The sequence below is a fragment of the Tamandua tetradactyla genome, chromosome 20, assembly GCF_023851605.1.
Source record: "Tamandua tetradactyla isolate mTamTet1 chromosome 20, mTamTet1.pri, whole genome shotgun sequence".
NCBI classification, from domain to species: domain Eukaryota; kingdom Metazoa; phylum Chordata; class Mammalia; order Pilosa; family Myrmecophagidae; genus Tamandua; species Tamandua tetradactyla.
Window position 1 is genome coordinate 5712100 of NC_135346.1, and position 18006 is coordinate 5730105.

Below are 18006 nucleotides of genomic sequence, written 5' to 3' on the forward strand. Positions count from 1 at the left end.
TTTGATGAGAAGACCCAAGATTGATGAGAAATGCTCTAAAACATAATGAATTTTAGACCTTAATTTTCCCCAAATGGTATACATTTTTCTATTACAGCCATATATTATATTCAGTTATTTATGTATCTGCTTCTTTCACTAGATTGGGAGCTCTCTGAGTGCAGGGATTGCATAAAAGTTGCTCAGTACATGTGGGTGGAATTGAAATCCTAAATGCTTTCCTATGTGCTAAACCAGAGAGACATCCTGCAAATGTAAGCTATCGGAGGGCAGCATACAAAAAGACACCCAGGGCAGGCTATGGTGGCTCAACAGGCAGGAATGCTTACCCACCATGCCAGAGGACCCGGGTTCGGTTCCCAGTGCCTGCCCAGTCCAGTGGCAGGAAGAGGAACTTCACGTGTGTTAGCATTTAGCATTTTCTCCTACTGAAGAACTCTTTCAGGCTGTTAGAAATCAATTTAATGAAAATAGCTTTCATGTTTTTTGGGGAATCAGTTCCATTGTTTCCGATTCATTTTTTCCACCCATATCAAACAGAATTGGCCAGGACCCATACGTGATTGCTACTTTTGTCCTTCCAGGCATTCAGGCCTTAATATCATAACATGGCTTTTAACACTTCCTGGGAATGCTGCATCGGGTCTAGCCCCAACAAATAATGAAGTTCAGCTAAATTAGTACCATAGAGCCTGGTAAAGTAAAGTTTCTTTTGCCGACCCCACATGGTTTCTTTTTCATTCTTATGGCACATGAGGGGCGCTATATTGTTTGGCTTGTGGGTCATGTAAGACTGCACCTATACTGCAGTGCCATACACAGAGGACATTTATTCACTTTACTTTCCCCTAAAAATGGGATGGAGAAATAATGTTGCAGGCCTCAAGATTCGGTTATTTACATGCATCAGGATAGAAAGGAAAGAAAAAAGAAACTGGTGAAGAAGTCTTAGAATTTGTATCAACCTATTCTTGGGGTACTGCCAGGAGTGTGGAGAAAATATTAATCAAGTGATATGCTGTTCTAGTTTGCTAGCTGCCAGAATGCAATATACCAGAAACGGAATGGCTTTTAACAAGGGGAATTTAATGAGTTGCTAGTTTACAGTTCTAAGGCCGAGAAAATGTCCCAACTACAAGTCTATAGAAATGTCCAATCAAAGGCATTCAGGGAAAGATACCTGGGTTCAAGAAGGCCGATGAAGTTCAGGGTTTCTCTCTCAAGTGAGAAGGCACATGGCGAACACAGTCAGGGCCTCTCTCTCAGCTGGAAGGGCACATGGCAAACACAGCGTTATCTGCTAGCTTTCTCTCCTGGCTTCCTGTTTCATGCAGCTCCCCGGGAGGCGTTTTCCTTCTTCATCTCCAAAGGTCGCTGGCTGGTGGACTCTCTGCTCTGCGGCAAAGCAGCATTCTCTGCTCTCTCTGAATCTCTCTCTCCAAAATGTTTCCTCTTTTATAGGACTTCAGAAACTAATCAAGACCCACTCAAATGGGTGGAGACATGTCATCCCCTAATCCAGTTTAACAACCACTCTTGACTAAATCACATCATCCAGGGAGATGATCTCATTACAGTTTCAAACATACAGTATTGGATAGAGATTATTCTACCTTTATGAAATGGAATTTATATTAAAACATGGCTTTTCTTAGGGGGCACACTTCCTTTCAAACCAGCACATATGCCATCCCGAGAACATGTATGTTTCATCAGAGACCTCTTGCTTTACCCAAAAGGAGTTCTATCATAGCAGTAGGCAGTTGCATCTCTACCTTCATCAGAACCCGTTCTTGCAAGCAGCAGCAGTTGTCATCTGTTGGGGTAGAAGGAAATAGTCATCTAAAAGCAGGCAGAGTTCTCTCCTGCCATGCCGGAGACCGGGTTCGATTCCCGGTGCCTGCCATGCAAAAAAAAAAATAAAAAATAAAAATATATGTTAGAAATTTCAATGGCCAAGTGGGAAGGGATCCCCAACATCAGTTCTGACCCCCTTGTTTTAAGTTGTGATAATCAAGACCCAGGGAGGTTATCTGCTCAAGGTCACCCATTTCTCAGCACCAGATCAGAACTGGTTTCTTTACCCCAGTAATTTTTTTTTACTGGGGCCTGTTTCATCTCTCCAAGATTTATAGAGCATGCCTATATTTAAATATATGCAAGTTGCAATGTCCCAAAGAGTGAAATACACAAAAGTGTGACTAGTTTTGTTACCTTATGAATGTCATTTTGAAACCTGACTGCATGATGGGTACCACAGACCAGCTACAGAAATAAGTCTCATCATTTGTGAGGCCAGCACCTCATAACTTTTCGAATCAGAAGGTTCTGTCCTATGTTGCCCTGAATTCTTCATGCTAAAATTTCAACGTAGGTCCTTCTGGATCTTCTTCACTTGAGAGCTCCTTTTAACTAATGTGGGCTTTTGATTGGCATCAAGTGAGTCCATGGTTGTGGTGTGGATTGAGCATTTTAGTGGAAATCCTTAAGATACTGTTAAAGAAAACACAATAAATTGTTTGGAAACTAGCATCCTCCAGATTTTCCTTTAAGCTGAAACTACGCTCTTGGGTATGTAAAAAACTTTAAAATTAAAAAGTGTAGGATTGTACATTGACAGTTCTTTGTGTTTCATAAATGTTTTTACCCTCTTCTCAGGCAAGGAACTCAGTTGCAGGTTTTTACTATACAGGAAGCTGCTACTGAAGTGTATTGGAAAGCAGACTGAATAGCAGCAGGCTTTGGGGATGATTATTTTAGGCTAATTGTCTCAGCTGTATGTTTAGAACCAGATTGAAAGACTTTGCCATTTTTTTGTTAGAGGTTGTGTATATTCTTTCAGTGCCTGAGAAGTAGGGCAGGCACGTGAAAGCAAATTAGTTCAAGTTCCGACCAGAGAAATGTGCTCTCTTTCTAATTTTCCATAATCAGTAGCAAAACGTGCTCTGATACAAATGCTTGAATTCTCTTTGCCGATTAACCTTCTTATTTGCAAGTGGACTTAGAAGGAAACTTGTGTGAAAGGCCTTTGTTCTCCCTGCAGTCTTAAGGGGGTGGGGGGTGGGGTGGGAATTAAATCTGGAAAAATATAGAGTGATGCATTTTAATTGTGTGTGTCAGGGTTTATGTTGAACAGTAAAAGGGAATTTCTTTTGAAATTCTTGTCTTTTAAATATAGTGTTAATATTGATTCTTTTGGAAGTGCTACTTCAAATAAGAACCCGTGAAAAACACGGAAGTTCTCTGTTAAAAATCAGTATGGATTTGCAAATCGAGATGCTTTAACTTTGACAATTGTTTTTTAGTACATAGTCTGTCATTTGTGTAAGACAGATACATATTGATTCCTTATTTTACCTTTTCTTTTCAGCTACTCAGTGACCGTACAAGAGTCATACCCACATCCCTTTGATCAAATTTACTATACCAGCTGCACAGACATTCTCAACTGGTTTAAATGCACACGGCACAGGTAATGGAAGTTCAAACACATATTTATGAGTTTGGCTAACTGGGAGTGGAGTCTGAGACATCAGAGGTATCAAACGCTGGAGGGAGTGCATCGACAGAGTCAGTGGATAGTGCAGAGTGCTTGCTGCTGCCCTAGCCTGCTTCTACATCACAAGAGATACAGGAAAGCAGAAAAGTACTCAGTGTCCTTAAACAGCATGGAGCCTAACTGCAAGGAAATGGCTGCTGTTGACCCCCATTTGGTTAGCAAGTATTTAACCAACTTTTGCATGGTGCATAATTGGGGGAGACACTCTTGAAAATAGATAGTACCTAAGATCAAGTCATCAACTAATATCCCAGCGTTATGTTTATAATTGAAAATATGATTCAATCTAGGTGAAATTAAATTTGACCCATACGTAAAAATAAGCCATAGATTTTTTTCCTATAAATGTGAAAAGCAGAAAACAAAACAGACAACCCCCCCCCAAAAAAACAGATGCAGTGTTACTATGGAAGGGAACCCTAAGATACCCTAATTTTAGAAGAAAAAACTTTATAGCATGGGTTTTGGTTTCACATGAATCTGGTGATGTCACTGCACTAAATGATGTCATGATCCGTCTCATTTCTTCAGCCACTCTATGTAAGCTTCAGCACCCCTTCCCAGCTCTTCTGTATTTCAGGTGTATTTATTTTTCTCCATAGCATTTAATCATTGTCAGCAACTACGTGATGTATTTATTTGCTTAATGTCTGCCTCCTGTTAAGCAAATGCCACTAGGTCTGTCTACCCTAGTAGAATACCAGCTCTGAGGGCGAGGACTTGATATTGTTCTGCTCACTGCTGTTTCTCCAGTGCCTAGAACAGTACCTGGAGCATAGTAAGTGCTAAATAAACATGTGTCATACGAATAAACTAGTAATGAGTGAAGCACGCTGTGGTTAATGGAAAGGTCTTTTGTCTCCTGTTTACATTGGGATGAGATGCATTAAGCCAGATGTTTAAAGAATTCTCTCAATTCTTTAAAACATATGTAAATGAATGCTGATTAGACAAGTATCCTATATGAAATTAATTAGTGCTTTTCAAGATATCTCAAGATAAGTGTAGTCAGTAAATCATGAAACTTCTGATCCCTGGAAATAGAGTATATGTTGGCTGAATTGGGAATATTAATATAGGCTTAGCTAAATTGATGAGTTAATATAATATGGATCAAGACACATAATCCATGTTTCTTCCTAATTATTTTGGAGTACTTTCCGGACCTTTATTATATTTAATAGCTCTTTTGTATTAAAATGTAAATTCTTTATTTCTAATCCAATTACAAGTCAAGAGAAGTAACAGCGTGATTTTTCCCTCTATACAGAATCAGTTATCGGACAGCCTATCGACATGGAGAAAAAACTATGTATAGGCGCAAATCCCAGTGCTGTCCTGGGTTTTATGAAAGCAGGGAAATGTGTGTCCGTAAGTAACACTTGCATTTCTTCTCGTGTCACTTGTCTTCTGCCCTGCTGGTTTGCTTCTGTTTGTGGCAGCCACGGTGGCAGCCAGGGAGTGGGGCATATGGCGGCATGAACCCTTTCACTCAGCTGCTTTCTTAGCCTGTATAACCAGGGAAGCATTGTTCTGTCCTATCAAACATCTCCAAAGGAATGTTGCTTGAGGAGAAAACAGATGTAACAGAAAGATGCTTTGAGGCCAGATGTAGCGGTCTTAATGTAATTCTTTAATAGATGTCTCATTGGAGATAGGCTGGGAGTCATTGGATGTGGGTCACAGAAGGGGACAGAGACATGAGTTTCCACAACAGCTGACCTCAGTCGACTCCTGAGAGGACAACATATTCATTTCTGGGCCCAGAATGGTGAGGCTGATTAAAAGTAACGGCGTTGTCACCTTCTGAAATGACTAAGTCTGGGGACCCAAAGTAGACCTTTTTGATTGCTATTTTCTCTCCCCGTCTCACCGATTCATTCTTAGATGTTTAGATAAAAGTTTGGAATTTTGTGGCACTCTTTTGAAAATCCTGAGTATCATGTGGGATACACTTTGCAATCGAGGTTTCTTACTATTGCGTTTGACACAGAGAAGAAAGACGTCATTACAAGATATTGTATTCAAGCATTTTGGTCCAACACACAGCCAGAGGGGTCCCTTTGCTTTCTGAGCCAAAATGATGCCACTGAGACACAGGGAAAAGGCTCTGTTGTGACTTGGAGACGTCAGGAGTAAGAAGACAGGTCTGGGCTTTGGAATCTGCAGGGCCACTTGGCAGCTCTGGCCCTGCTGCTGCCCACCTGGGTGGCCTTAACTGAGCCTTCAGACCTCTTTGAAGCCACCTGTGTCCTCTCGTGGAGAACTCAGAAGCAGGATGTGTCCCATCTTCCTCTCTTAGCCCCCGGATTCTGTAGTAGACAGGGGTGATCCTTCCGCTTTGATTCAGAACCAGGCCTATAGATGATAGTAAGTGTTCACTGAAAACAACATGAAACAAAAAGAAGAAAATAAAATGCATCATGAATGTCTTTCCTGGTGCATAAATGTGCTTCTGCAACAAATTGTAAATGCCGTACGTTATTGCATTGTACATAATTATTTAACTAATCTAATTGTTGAACGTTTAAACTATTTCCAAGCTTTTCTTATTAAGAGCTGCACTAAAAAATATAATTGTGGTTAACTCTTTGTCACATCCTGAATTAGTAGGTGAGGAGAAAGTCCTAGAAGTGGGATCAGAAGGTGTGCATATTTTTAAGCCTTTTGGTTTATTTCCACTTTAATACCCACAGGCAATATATGAGACTGGCTTTTTTGCTTAACTCTGCCAATTTACCCTTTGCTATTTTTTTCTTGATTTGCATTTCTTTGATTACTAATGATGCTGAATAAGAAAAATTGCATGTTTATAATTAAACATTTTAGAGAATAATCATTAACTGCTCTCTATGGCTCAGAATGGTAGGGAAGCTGAGCAAAACTGAGCACATAAGATAGAGAGGTTGGAAGGACTGGCTGGCTGGTTTGTCTGCTTTTTGGAAACCTCATGTGACATAACCTTGGTGTTTTTACCAAGGTTCAACTTGGCAGGCACAATCTATCAGAAGCAGAGCACGTCTGGCTCCCAGGGTCCATTTCTCTTAACCCAGAGCACAGGCTTGTAAAGCCAGGAAGCTAATTCATCAAGTTCCATTAATTCGTTAAGTTGCTAACTGCAAAGAACCTGCAGAGATGCTTCTCTTCTATGTCTTCTGGCCAGACCTTCTTTTCTTGAAGGTCTACTTGGAAGCTAGATTTTACTGGCAGACTTGTATGGGAAACGTGGATTTGGATTCGAGCAAGGTCAGTTAGAGAGGGTTCCAGTGTTCCAAAGGCACCAGCCCAACACCTCTGTTGTTTCGTTCAATACAGCCACCCTTCTCAGAAGGTAAGGCAATTCTACTAGCAATGTCTTGCTCAAAAATTACAATAGTAAAATTAAATTTTCTTTTATTATCACAATAAATTGTCACACTAGACAGGTTGCAAGGTGTCTCCTGGACTGCTTGGATGGACACCTCTAGCATTTGCCTCTAAACTTCTCCTTTTTCTAACTCTTCTTGGCTGATCAACCATCTCTGGAGATTAAAACATTTTTCCTTCAGTTACATTAATATATTTAATCAGTTTTTTGTGTAGTCTCCCAGTCCTGGGAGCCATTTGGTCTCTTTAGGGTTATTTTGTATCTCTCTATTCTGATGACTTGAATTTGGAGATTAATTTCTAGAATTTCGCTTGCTTCCTTGTTCTTGGGGAATGCCTTGGCGTTACCTCTCATGTACTCTCGACGTTGGCACTAGGGAAGCCCCTGTGAATAGAGAGGACAGAAAGATCGCGTCATTCTTGATTCTATTTTCATCATCTCTTTTTCAACCAGGTTCTGCAGCCAGACTGGTTGTGCAGTCACCATTTTTAACTCTTTTCAGTTACCTGAAGGAGTTGGAACACAGGAATTGTGTGTCGTGTTAGTTTGTTTTTGGTAGTCAGTTTACATGGAAAGTAACAGGGTAGTGTTCCAGTTTACTAGCTGCTGGAATACAATATACCAGAAATGGAATGGCCTTTAAAAACGGAAATTTAATAAGTTGCTAGTTTACAGTTCTAAGGCCAAGAAAATGTCCCAATTAAAACAAGTCTATAGAAATGTCTTATCTAAGGCATCAGGGAAAGATACCTTGGTTCAAGAAGGCCAGTGAAGCTCAGGGTTTCTCTCTCCAGTGGAAGGGCACATGGAGAACACGGTCAGGTTCCTCTCTCATCTGGAAGGGCACATGGCAAACATGGTGCCATCTGCTAGCGTCTTCTCCTGGCTTCCTGTTTCATGAAGCTCCCTGGGAGACATTTTCCTTCTTCATCTCCAAAGCACTGGCTGATGGACTCTCTGCTTCTCTTGGCTAGGTCATACTTCTCTGCTCTCTCTCTCAACCTCCTTTATTCTCCAAAATGTTTCCTCTTTTATAGAACTCCAAAAACTTATCAAGACCCACCCAAATGGGTGGAGACATGTCTTCACCTAATCCAGTTTAACAACCACTCTTGATTAAATCACATCTCCAAGGAGATGATCTGATTATAGTTTCAAACACAGTATTGAATAGGGATTATTCTGCCTTTATGAAATAGAATTTTGATTAAAACATGGCTTTTCTAGAGGACATATATCCTTTCAAACAGCACAGGTGGTTTCATGCAAACATATGCATTTGAAGACAGTTTCTTTCATGTCACTGAAGTAACTTCTTCTGGAGAGTAAGTTCCACACCCACCCCCTTCCTCCCTGTCCTGCCCTACCCCTCCACGATAGGTGACACTGTTGGTGGTCATTCTGGAATCGTGACCTGGGGTCTCCCACTGCCCAGCCCTCCCTCCACAGCTTTCTGCGGTCTCCTGTGGGGACCTGACTGGCTGTCCCAGCTCCCACCTGTTAGCAGCGCATGTTTTTGGGTTTTGTGCTGCTCCCGCCCTCCCCCTCCTGCTTCAGAGATGGGGATGCTTCATAAGCATTAAAAGTCACTCCGAATCAAGAAATCATCAAGGAAATTACATTGAAGAACCGTTTTCTGTAGGCTCCAGATCAATTTCTGCAGAATCGGTTGCCAGTTCAGTCTGCCGTGGATGGAAAAAGATCACTGAGTGGTCTCGAAGCATGTCTCCCCTTGGTGGGGGGTGAAGGGTGCTGTGGAGAAGTCCACACGCTTCTCAGATCCTGAGGGCCTGTGGATGCCTCCACAAGCGTGCAGGGCCGTGCAGCCCCATCTCATGTGTGCCTGGGAAGAAAGCACGTTTTGTTCTGCTCTTCCATATACAGGACACCACTGCTCCACATACAAGTCATTTCCCCCTTCTTCCTCATTCGAAAAATCAGATTCGACATAGTGGGCTCAATTCAACTGAATTTAACCTGTACTGTCGGGCACCTACAACGTAAAAAGCAATGGACGGGGCTCCATGGGCTTGGTACATATACGAACGAGACTTAGTTTCTGCACTTGAAAGGTTTGGGTCTCTAAGTATCTTTTTAATGTGTTTAAGACAACAACAAATTAATAGCTTTCTTCATTGAGTGTTCAGTATGCGTTGAGCACTTGCTAAGTGCTTTAATGTGCTTGCTACCTTATTAAATTCCTAAAACAATACCGAAAGGCAGCTGTAACTATCCCCATTTTATAGATGGGGAACCAGAGGCTAAGAGAAATTTAATAACTTTTCCATTCTGAACTGCTGGTGGGCTATGGAGAATGGTGGTGCTGGAATATGTTCTGAATGGAGCATGTGATACTTTATTATGTTTACTATGTAAAAGGAAAGAAAGTGACAGGGCATTTATCAACAGAGGATCATCCAGCTCCTATCCACGTTATATTTGTCATCAATTTCTCTATTACGTTTTGATTACATACTTCAGAGTAAAAAAAATTAGATAATTTTGTCTCTAAAAGACAAAGTCAAGAAATATGAGTTTATTCACAAATTCAATTCTCTGTTCTCTATTGTTAGTGACAAAAATCAATAAAAATTTTCTTTTGAAATTGGATTTTTAAAAAGTTCCTGAAAACATCTTTAGAAAAGGGAAGTAAATAAATCACAAATAAGGTGGTGATATGTGTGCATCAGCTAGAAGACTGACCACTGTTCCTCTTTATAGATTTTAAGAAATACCTGATTGCATACTTCAGGATGGTTTTTATAACTACGTTTTTCTTTTTCTCTTAGGAATCTAGTACTAGAGCCTCATCAGATGCTCCATCATTCTCCAGCAGTATTTTAAGCCTCTACAAATAAGAATAGTAGCTCAAAAAGATACTGAAGATTCTTTTTAAAATCAAAATTATCTTAGTAGCATATATATAACTGAAAATTTCCTCATTTAAACACATTTAGATATCTAATTCAGTGTTGTTAATTACATTCACCGTTACCCACTGGCAGGCTTTTCCATCACCCCCAACAGAAATTCTGTGTTAATTAAGCTTTAACTCCTCCTCAGCCCCGGGTGACCTGTATTCTAGTTTCTGACTGTATGAATTTGCTTATTCTAATTGTTATATATCAGGGAGATCATCCAATATTGGTTCTTTTGGGTCTGGCTTATTTAACTTAACACGATATGGTTAAGGTTTCATCCATATTGTTGCACATATCAGAACTTTCATTGTGAAAATTTTGAAAACATTCCAAACAGAGAGAAAGAAAAAATCACTCATAATCCTGTCATTTTTGGTGCATATCTTTCCAGATATTTTTCCATCTCTTTGAATCCAAAATAGGATTTTTATCATACGTTCTTTTTGTAAACTGCTTTGCATTATGCTGTGGATTTATTTCCTTGTTGATAAATTGCATCTACATTATCATTCTAATGGCTGCATTTACTGTGTTGGTGAACTCTTGCTGGACACGTAAGTAGGTTAGTGGCTGCAGTAAGCATCATTTCATGTGTATCTAAATCTTTGCATGCATGCGTGATTACAAGATCAACTACTTTAAGTTGAATTTCTGGGAAAAGTTTATGGCTATTTTGTTAGTTAGGACTAGGTTTGGCCATGAGATAAAAGTTTATTTGCTTCTCATATATGAGTCCAGAAAGGGGCAAACCCATAGGGAACATGGACATTTCCACCCTTCCACGCCACCATTTTAGGGTATGCTCTTTCTCTTCGAGTAGCATTATGGAGCTCTACACATCAAGCAGCAGATGGAAGAGATGAAAGAAAGAAGCAAATGGCAATGTAGGCTCTCTCTAAGGAGGGTTCCTAGAAGCTATCACATTACATTTCCATTAATACCCTCTTTGCCAAAACTTCATCACTTGGCCTTGCCAAGCTGCAGGGACATCTTTATTCTGAATAGCCAGGGGCCCTGTTAAAAAACAAAATTCTGGGAAAGAAAGGAAAGAAGGGGGACAGGGCGGTCTGAGCCATGTTTTATGACCCAGGCAGGTTGTAACCATTCACCAGCCCACCAGTGCCCGTTTCCCCGTCCTCACCAACACTTGGTGTTAATATTGTTTCCAACATACTGAGTGATAAAAAGGTACCCTGCTCAATTTGCATTTTCTTAATCACTAGAGATGCTATACTCTCTCTCTTTTTTTTTTAATAGCCCAAAACTTTAATGCGTTGTGAAAGCACACAGTCGAAGGGTGTGAGCGCGAGCATTCTCCAAATGAGAAGCCCTCTGAGGTTGGGACCCTGCATTATGTGGACTCGGTGGAGCCCTCCCCCCTCCGGCTATGCTAATAAGGGATTGAAGCACTGCACTTTTTATTGGTTCTTTTTGGGTTCTGACCTGTGTGAGGTCTGGGTGTGGGAGCACTAAGTCCCAAAAGGAGCCTCTGGGTATGGGTCTTAGGACCCTCCCCCACTCCTCCCCTGTGTCTAACCTGTGTCATCCCGAATCCCATCCCTTCCCCTTTAGGGGTGCTGCGGGGAGGCCAGGCTTCTTGACTTCTGGAACAGACCCTGCCTCGCTGGTTGCTGATGTCCCACCTGGAGTTGGATTCGTTGGTGGGTGATCCATGCTCCACGGCAGGCTGGAAGGCAGGGCCCTGGGGAGCTGTAATAAGGATCGAACATGATGCCCAGTTTTTATCCCAGACCACTCCTGGTGTTCCTGTCAGGAGGTCATAGTTTGACGTAAGCATTGTACATAACATCTGAAGATAACACAGGGCATTTGCATCTGTCCCTTGGCTGGCCCTGGCAGAACTGGGTAGCTCCCCCTGGGAGTGACATTTTCTCCTAGAACTGTAATTTTCTTGAGTAACTTAGAGACAGTGAGTTCGTGCCCCTTGTCATATAGATGGTGATAGTGATGGTGGGGTCCTCAGTGAACTAAAAGTTTAGCTGCAGTATAAATAGTTGGGCAGAAGCCCAGAGTGTCTTAGTGGGCCATGCCTCAGACTGCCCACAATGAGGGACACATGTCTAGCAAGAGAACAGATTAAAGGGGTTAACTGTACAATGGATGAGTCTGCACGTGAGCAGAAGGAAGGTAGAGAATGTATATAAAGCTTAAGGCCTATAAGAGATCCTTGCCTGGTAGAGGAGTTGCACACCCAGGGTCAACCAGGAGCCCATGAATTAGGAGAGGATTCCCTAGTCTACCACTTAAAGGTGATGTGAAGCAGTGGGTTATTGGTTTTCCATCAACCCCTACTATGGTGCAAGGCTTTGAGGGTGGAGTTCCAGAGTTATGGCTAAGGATAGAGTAAGTGGCTGTGTTAATTTACAGTTAATCACCTTACCTGCTATGGCAGGGTCACCAAGTTCCTCCATAGCTATGGCCAGCTGTGAAGTGAGAGTTGGTTGAGACCTGGGACCTTCCATTCCTCGCTCAAGGCCATCACTGGTGTGGGATGTGCCCCCTTCTCCTTTTGGAGCTGGGGACAGTCCCTTTTCCTGGTGGTCTTCCTGTTTGTATTGAGGACAAATTCCCAGTAGACCCTCCAGGCCAGGGTGCTCTTTGTCCCAATGTCCCACCTTCCCACAATTGAAACAGCTGCATTTCTGTCCCGTTTGGCCTTAGGTGTTATACCAAAGAAGGGCTCAGGGTGCTGTTTACAATTACTGCTGTGAAATGAATCTGTCCCTTGTCTTCTTGCTATTTCCACTAGACTGTCTTCAGTTCTCCAGCTCTGTCTCTATTATTAAAAGCACTGAAAGATGTGCCTAGCATTTGTTTAAAAGGGGTCTGTAGTCCCACAGCCATTTTCTGCAATGTTCTCTGAACATCGGGTTATGATGGGCTAATGTGAGTCCTTAATAAAATTTGCCTTTCCTGGGAGTTAGGGTCTATCTTGGTGTATTTCTTTAAGGCTTTCACTAAGCATCCTTAGAATAGAGCAGGATTCTCATTTTTTTCCTGGGTTACCCCTCGAATTTCATCATAATTTACTGGGTTTGTGGGGCATTTTTTGATTCCTGCTGTAAGGCAGGCATCGTGTTCCCTGGTTGGTAGTTCCTGTGGGTCATGATTGGGACTGCAGGACCATCTGCCGGGGACTGGCTCGGCTGAGCTGCTGTTAGATTGTCTGCATGGGCTTGGCTTCCACCCGTAAATAGAGTTTTTCCTCCAGGGTGCACAGGTAGATATGACAGTGTGAATGTCCCCCGAGGCAAGGTCAAAGGAGGGTGAGAAACGGGAATTCCTCGCTAAATTTGGTTTTCCAAAAAGTGCCTTAATTTTTATCTACATTGGGCCGGGTTGGTCATAGGAGATGCACGTGTCCTCAGATGGTCCCAGTGTCTCCATCTTCCACCCCCCAGAGAGGGAAAAGTCGGGAGGAGGGTGGTAGGAGGTTCGGATCTGGGTAATTCCGTGGGACCATCCCCCAGCCCTGGGGGATGGTAAGGTGGGGGTGGGGAGCTTCCAGACCATGGAAGGTGTTTGGCAGCCTCAAGGCCTGTGAAGGGGCAGCCTCGGCATGTGCAGGAGGGGCTACCACCCAGCAGAGGTAAGCTTAAGAGCATGTACTAGCTTGAAACTGTTGTGTACCCCAGAAAAGCCATTTCCTTTCAATACTGATCCAATCTGTGGAGCCAGACCTATTGTTTAGGGTGGAACCTTTGATTAGATTGTTTCCATGTACTTACCCATGAGATGCTGAGCAGGCCAGAAGCCAGAAGAATCTGTAGGGGATGAGAGAGCCGTTTGAAACTAGAAGCCAGGAGAGGAGGCAGAAGCCGGCCACATGCCTTCCCGTGTGACAAACATCAGCCTTTCTTGGATTCCTTAGTTAGATATTTTTATGGCCTTTGAACTGTAGACTTGTAACTTAATGAATCCCCTTTTTAAAAGCCATTCAATTTCTGGTGTATTGCATTCTGGCAGCATTGGGAAATCAAAACAGAGGGCAGTCTAGAATGTCTGCCTGAGCCTCATCAGAGGAGACATGGCCCTCACAGTGTAGGATTTTGGTAAAGGGTCACGAAGGCCTGACCATATGGAACCTTGGTCCACTTTCCTTTCTCCTGCAAAAAAGGTTTAATTGCAGCATGGTATGAAACCTTAGGGTACCATTTTTTTGCCAAACTTCTCTATCCTCCAATTGATAATGGGGCCAAGCTGTGTTGGAGGAGAAAATTAGCTTTTCCCTCTTTATGCCATCTAGCTGGAAAGGGTCCTAGTGTTTCAGGAGGATCCAAGGGAAGAGTTGGTGGGAATGGAAGGAGAGTTACCCATTATTCTAGTTTGCTGGCTGCCAGAATGCAACATACTGGAAACAGAATGACTTTTAAAAAAAGGGGAATTTAATAAGTTGCTAGTTTACAGTTCTAAGGTTGAGAAAATGTCCCAATTGAAACAGGTCTATAGAGATGTCCAATCAAAGACATCCAAGGAAAAGATACCTTGGTTCAAGAGAGCCGATGAAGTTCAGGGTCTCTCTCTCAAGTGGAAGGGCACATGGCGAACACAGTCAGAGTTTCTCTCTCATCTAGAAGGGCACATGGTAAACACAGCATCGTCTGCTAGCTTCTTCTCCTGGTTTCCTGTTCCATGAAGCTCCCCAGAAAGCATGTTCCATCTTCATCTCCAAAGGTCGCTGACTGGTAGACTCTGCTTCTCATGGCCATGTCATTCTGCTCTGCTCTTTCTGAATCTCTTTCATCCTCCCAAAATGTTTCCTCTTTTATGGAACTCCAGAAACTTATCAAGACCCACCCAAATGGGTGGAGACATGTCATCACTTAATCTATCTTAACAACCACTCTTGATTAAATTGCATCTCCAGGGAGATGATCTGATTACTGTTTCAAACATGCAGTATTGAATAGGGATTATTATGCCTTTATGAAATGGGATTTAGATTAAAACATGGCTTTCCTAGGGGACATACATCCTTTCAAACCAGCACACCCATGTTTTGTTGTTATGGTTCTTTCTTTGCCTATAGGAGATGCTGTTGGGTCCCTTAATGATTGCCAGACTGATGCCAGACAGCCCTGGGAGTTGTCGGAGAAATCAAGACCTTAGCCAGGGACTGGCACCCTGAGGGTTCTAGACTCAGTCACAGGAGAGTCTCCAAGGACTAGTCAGTGTGTGCAGTCCAAAACCTTAATGTGTAGTGAAATACATGCTGGAAAGGGGTGAGCATGGGTGTTCACCAAAGGAGGAGAAGCCTGCTATACTCTTTAAAATTATGTTTTTTTATTAGCCATTCATATTTTGGTTTTAAGGACAGGAGGAGATATGGGGATAAAATGGAATCCTTCTCCAGAGAGCCTCAAAACACTGATTAGCAACAACAGGTGGCACTAGAAAGAGAACAAGCGGATTTCAGGGCTGATAATGGAGAGAGTTTGAAAGTGAGACTTGGCTAACAAGTGCCCCAAGGGTCCTACCAACAGGAGACCCAAGCCCTTCAGAGCCCTTTTCTCTCACTGGTGCCCATCCTCTCTGCAGCCAACATTTCCACCAGGTCTCCCTTTGCCAAAGGCCTCAACTGTCTGTAAACCTGGAGTTGTTAGAAGTCAGGGCAGGCTCTCATCTTTGTCCCATGGACACCACGGAGAGAGCATTGTGGACCTCTGATCCCATTGTAGGGAAGGGAGTTTGGGGCAGCCGAAACTGGCGTGTGAGTGTACCGTCCCACTGAAGGGGTGGAGACACGGATCACCATAAGTACTGTGGCTCCTTCAAAAATATTTTGGAGTAAATGAGTATTTGAAGGTTCCCTAAGGACATAACCATAATTTACAGCATTATAATTCCAGGAAAATGTGCTTGGAGATTCCAACACATTTGTGGATCCCGACCTCTTAGCAAGTTGGGGTTTACCTATAGAATTGGTTACAGGGACTTGGAGCAGCTCTCAGGAAAAGCTGCAGAAGAGAACAGCTGGGTGGGGAGTTAGCAACTACACCTCAGTGGAAAGGATTGGTTCACCCAGAGGCAAGGCCGTGGTTGCTCAGTAACAGAAGTTCTCGGCGTCACCTTGGATGATGGCAGAGAAAGGTTGTTGTATGCAGGGCCACTTGCAGCATGATGGTGAAGGGACAAGGGGTAGCCAGGGGTCCCTCCTCCAGCTGAGCTCCTGTTCACTTTGCCCCATATGCTCAATCCTCTCCTGCTGGATGCTGTTACAGAGGAAGGGGTCATTTGGATGAATGGTTCCCTTGTAATAGATCTGTTACACAGGAGAGGTCAAAGACTGACACAAATTTGAAGTGCTCATGGAGGCATTCCAGGCAGTGTGGCTTCAGGGAAGACAGAAGGAAGGGCTTGGAGACTGGGTCACTGCCCATGCTGTTGCCTTTTAGACCAGCTCTGATGGTAGAAGATGAGTTCCCATGGAAGGGGATGTGCCCTGTTGCTGGCACTCATTCAGAGGACTTGGAGCTGTAAACAAGAAGCCCCAACTCCCACACACTGAGCTGTACATGATTTCCTGTTCTTAGCAGAGAAGTGTGACAATTGTTTTATTCACAGCTGATTTTAACTTGGCCAATTTTATGTAAAACCGAACTGGCCATAGGCAAATAAGGAGATGTAATTGTGGCTGGTATTTAGAAGAGAAATGGGCCCTACAGATGAACTTTACTCTTGTTAGAATGCCATGCTTCAGTAAGCTGTGGTTTAAAACCCATATTTTGAGTTGAGGGCTTAGAAACATCTGCAGTTCACTTACCGAGAACTATTTATCTTGTCCAAGGGACAGATAGTCCATACTGCTAGCACATTGGGTAACCGTATTAGGCTATTTGCCATGTAAACCATACATTTCCCCCATTTCTACTTTTTGTATTGGAGTTTTATGTTGTATTAGGTTGGAATTAACAAAAAGGTTCCTTTTGTAGTGGGTGCAGAAGCGAGGTGTATGATCTCTTGGAAGTGACCTCCTAGAACATGTGTGTTTAGAAGGATTCTGAGACCATGTCTGGACTAATAAAGAAAGAGCAGAGTGGCCCGTTGGTAACTTCTGCCACAGGCATTGTAGGGGCTGCAGGTGCCCTAATGACTCACACTTCCCATCCCAGTATCAGCCTCAGAAATCCTATGGCATTTTGGAACCCTTGAGTAATGATGACATCCACTGAGTTTCCTGAATCAGGCACCTGGCCAAAGACTCTAATCGTACCATGCGCCACCATTGTTCTAGTTTTCTAGCTGCTGGAATGCAATATACTAGAAACACAATGGCTTTTTAAAAAGGGGAATTTAATAAGTTGCAAGTTTACAGTTCTAAGGCCGAGATAATGTCCCCATTACAACAAGTTTAGAGAAGTGATCAGTCAAAGGTATCCAGGGATAGATACCTTGGTTCAAGAAGGCTGATAAGTTCAGGGTTTCTCTCTCATCTGCGAAGGCACATGGTAAACACAGTCATGGTCTCTCTCTTGGCTGGAAGGACACATGGCGAGCAAGGCATCATCTGCTAGCTTTCTCTCCTGGCTTCCTGTTTCATGAAGCTCCCCAGGAGGCATTTTCCTTCTTCATCTCCAAAGGTCGCTTGCTTGTAGGCTCTTGTGGCTTTGTCATTCTTCTCTGACTCTCTGAATCGCTCTCATTCTCCAAAATGTTTCCTCTTTTATAGGACTCCAGAAACTTCTCAAGACCCACCCAAATGGGTGGAGACATGTCGTCATCTAATCCAGCTTAACAACCACTCTTGATTGAATCACATCTCCAGGGAGATGATCTGATTACAGTTTCAAACATACGGTATTGAATAGAGATTATTCTACCTTTGTGAAATGGGATTCTGATTAAAACATGGCTTTTCTAGGGTCCATATATCCTTTCCAACCAGCACAACCATTTAACAGGGAGATCATATTTACTTGTTCCTGTTTTTGTCCCCAGGAAAAATTAGCTCCCTCTTTGTGCGCTGTAATGTTTACCAAGCTAACTCAGGATCATATTGCCAGCAGTTTTGGTTAGGGGATGAAAAAAGATTTTTAACAACTACATTTTTGCCTCAGAGTCAGCCTTAGGAGAGTCTTATTAACAGGGGCTTGGCAGCCTTGGGCAAACTGGCCAGATGGGCAAGGATTTGGGAAAGA

The 18006-nt window shown here is 42.8% G+C and overlaps 1 protein-coding gene across 3 annotated transcripts in view; it reads left to right on the forward strand.

The window, feature by feature from the left end:
* Positions 1-18006, forward strand: part of MEGF10 (multiple EGF like domains 10) — a 164830-nt gene that overhangs the window by 46841 nt on the left and 99983 nt on the right. For all 3 annotated transcript variants that reach the window (XM_077138304.1, XM_077138303.1, XM_077138305.1), the window contains exons 3-4: positions 3371-3472; positions 4830-4930. In XM_077138304.1, the coding sequence (XP_076994419.1) occupies positions 3371-3472; positions 4830-4930 (203 nt within the window). The remainder of the gene's footprint in view (positions 1-3370; positions 3473-4829; positions 4931-18006) is intronic.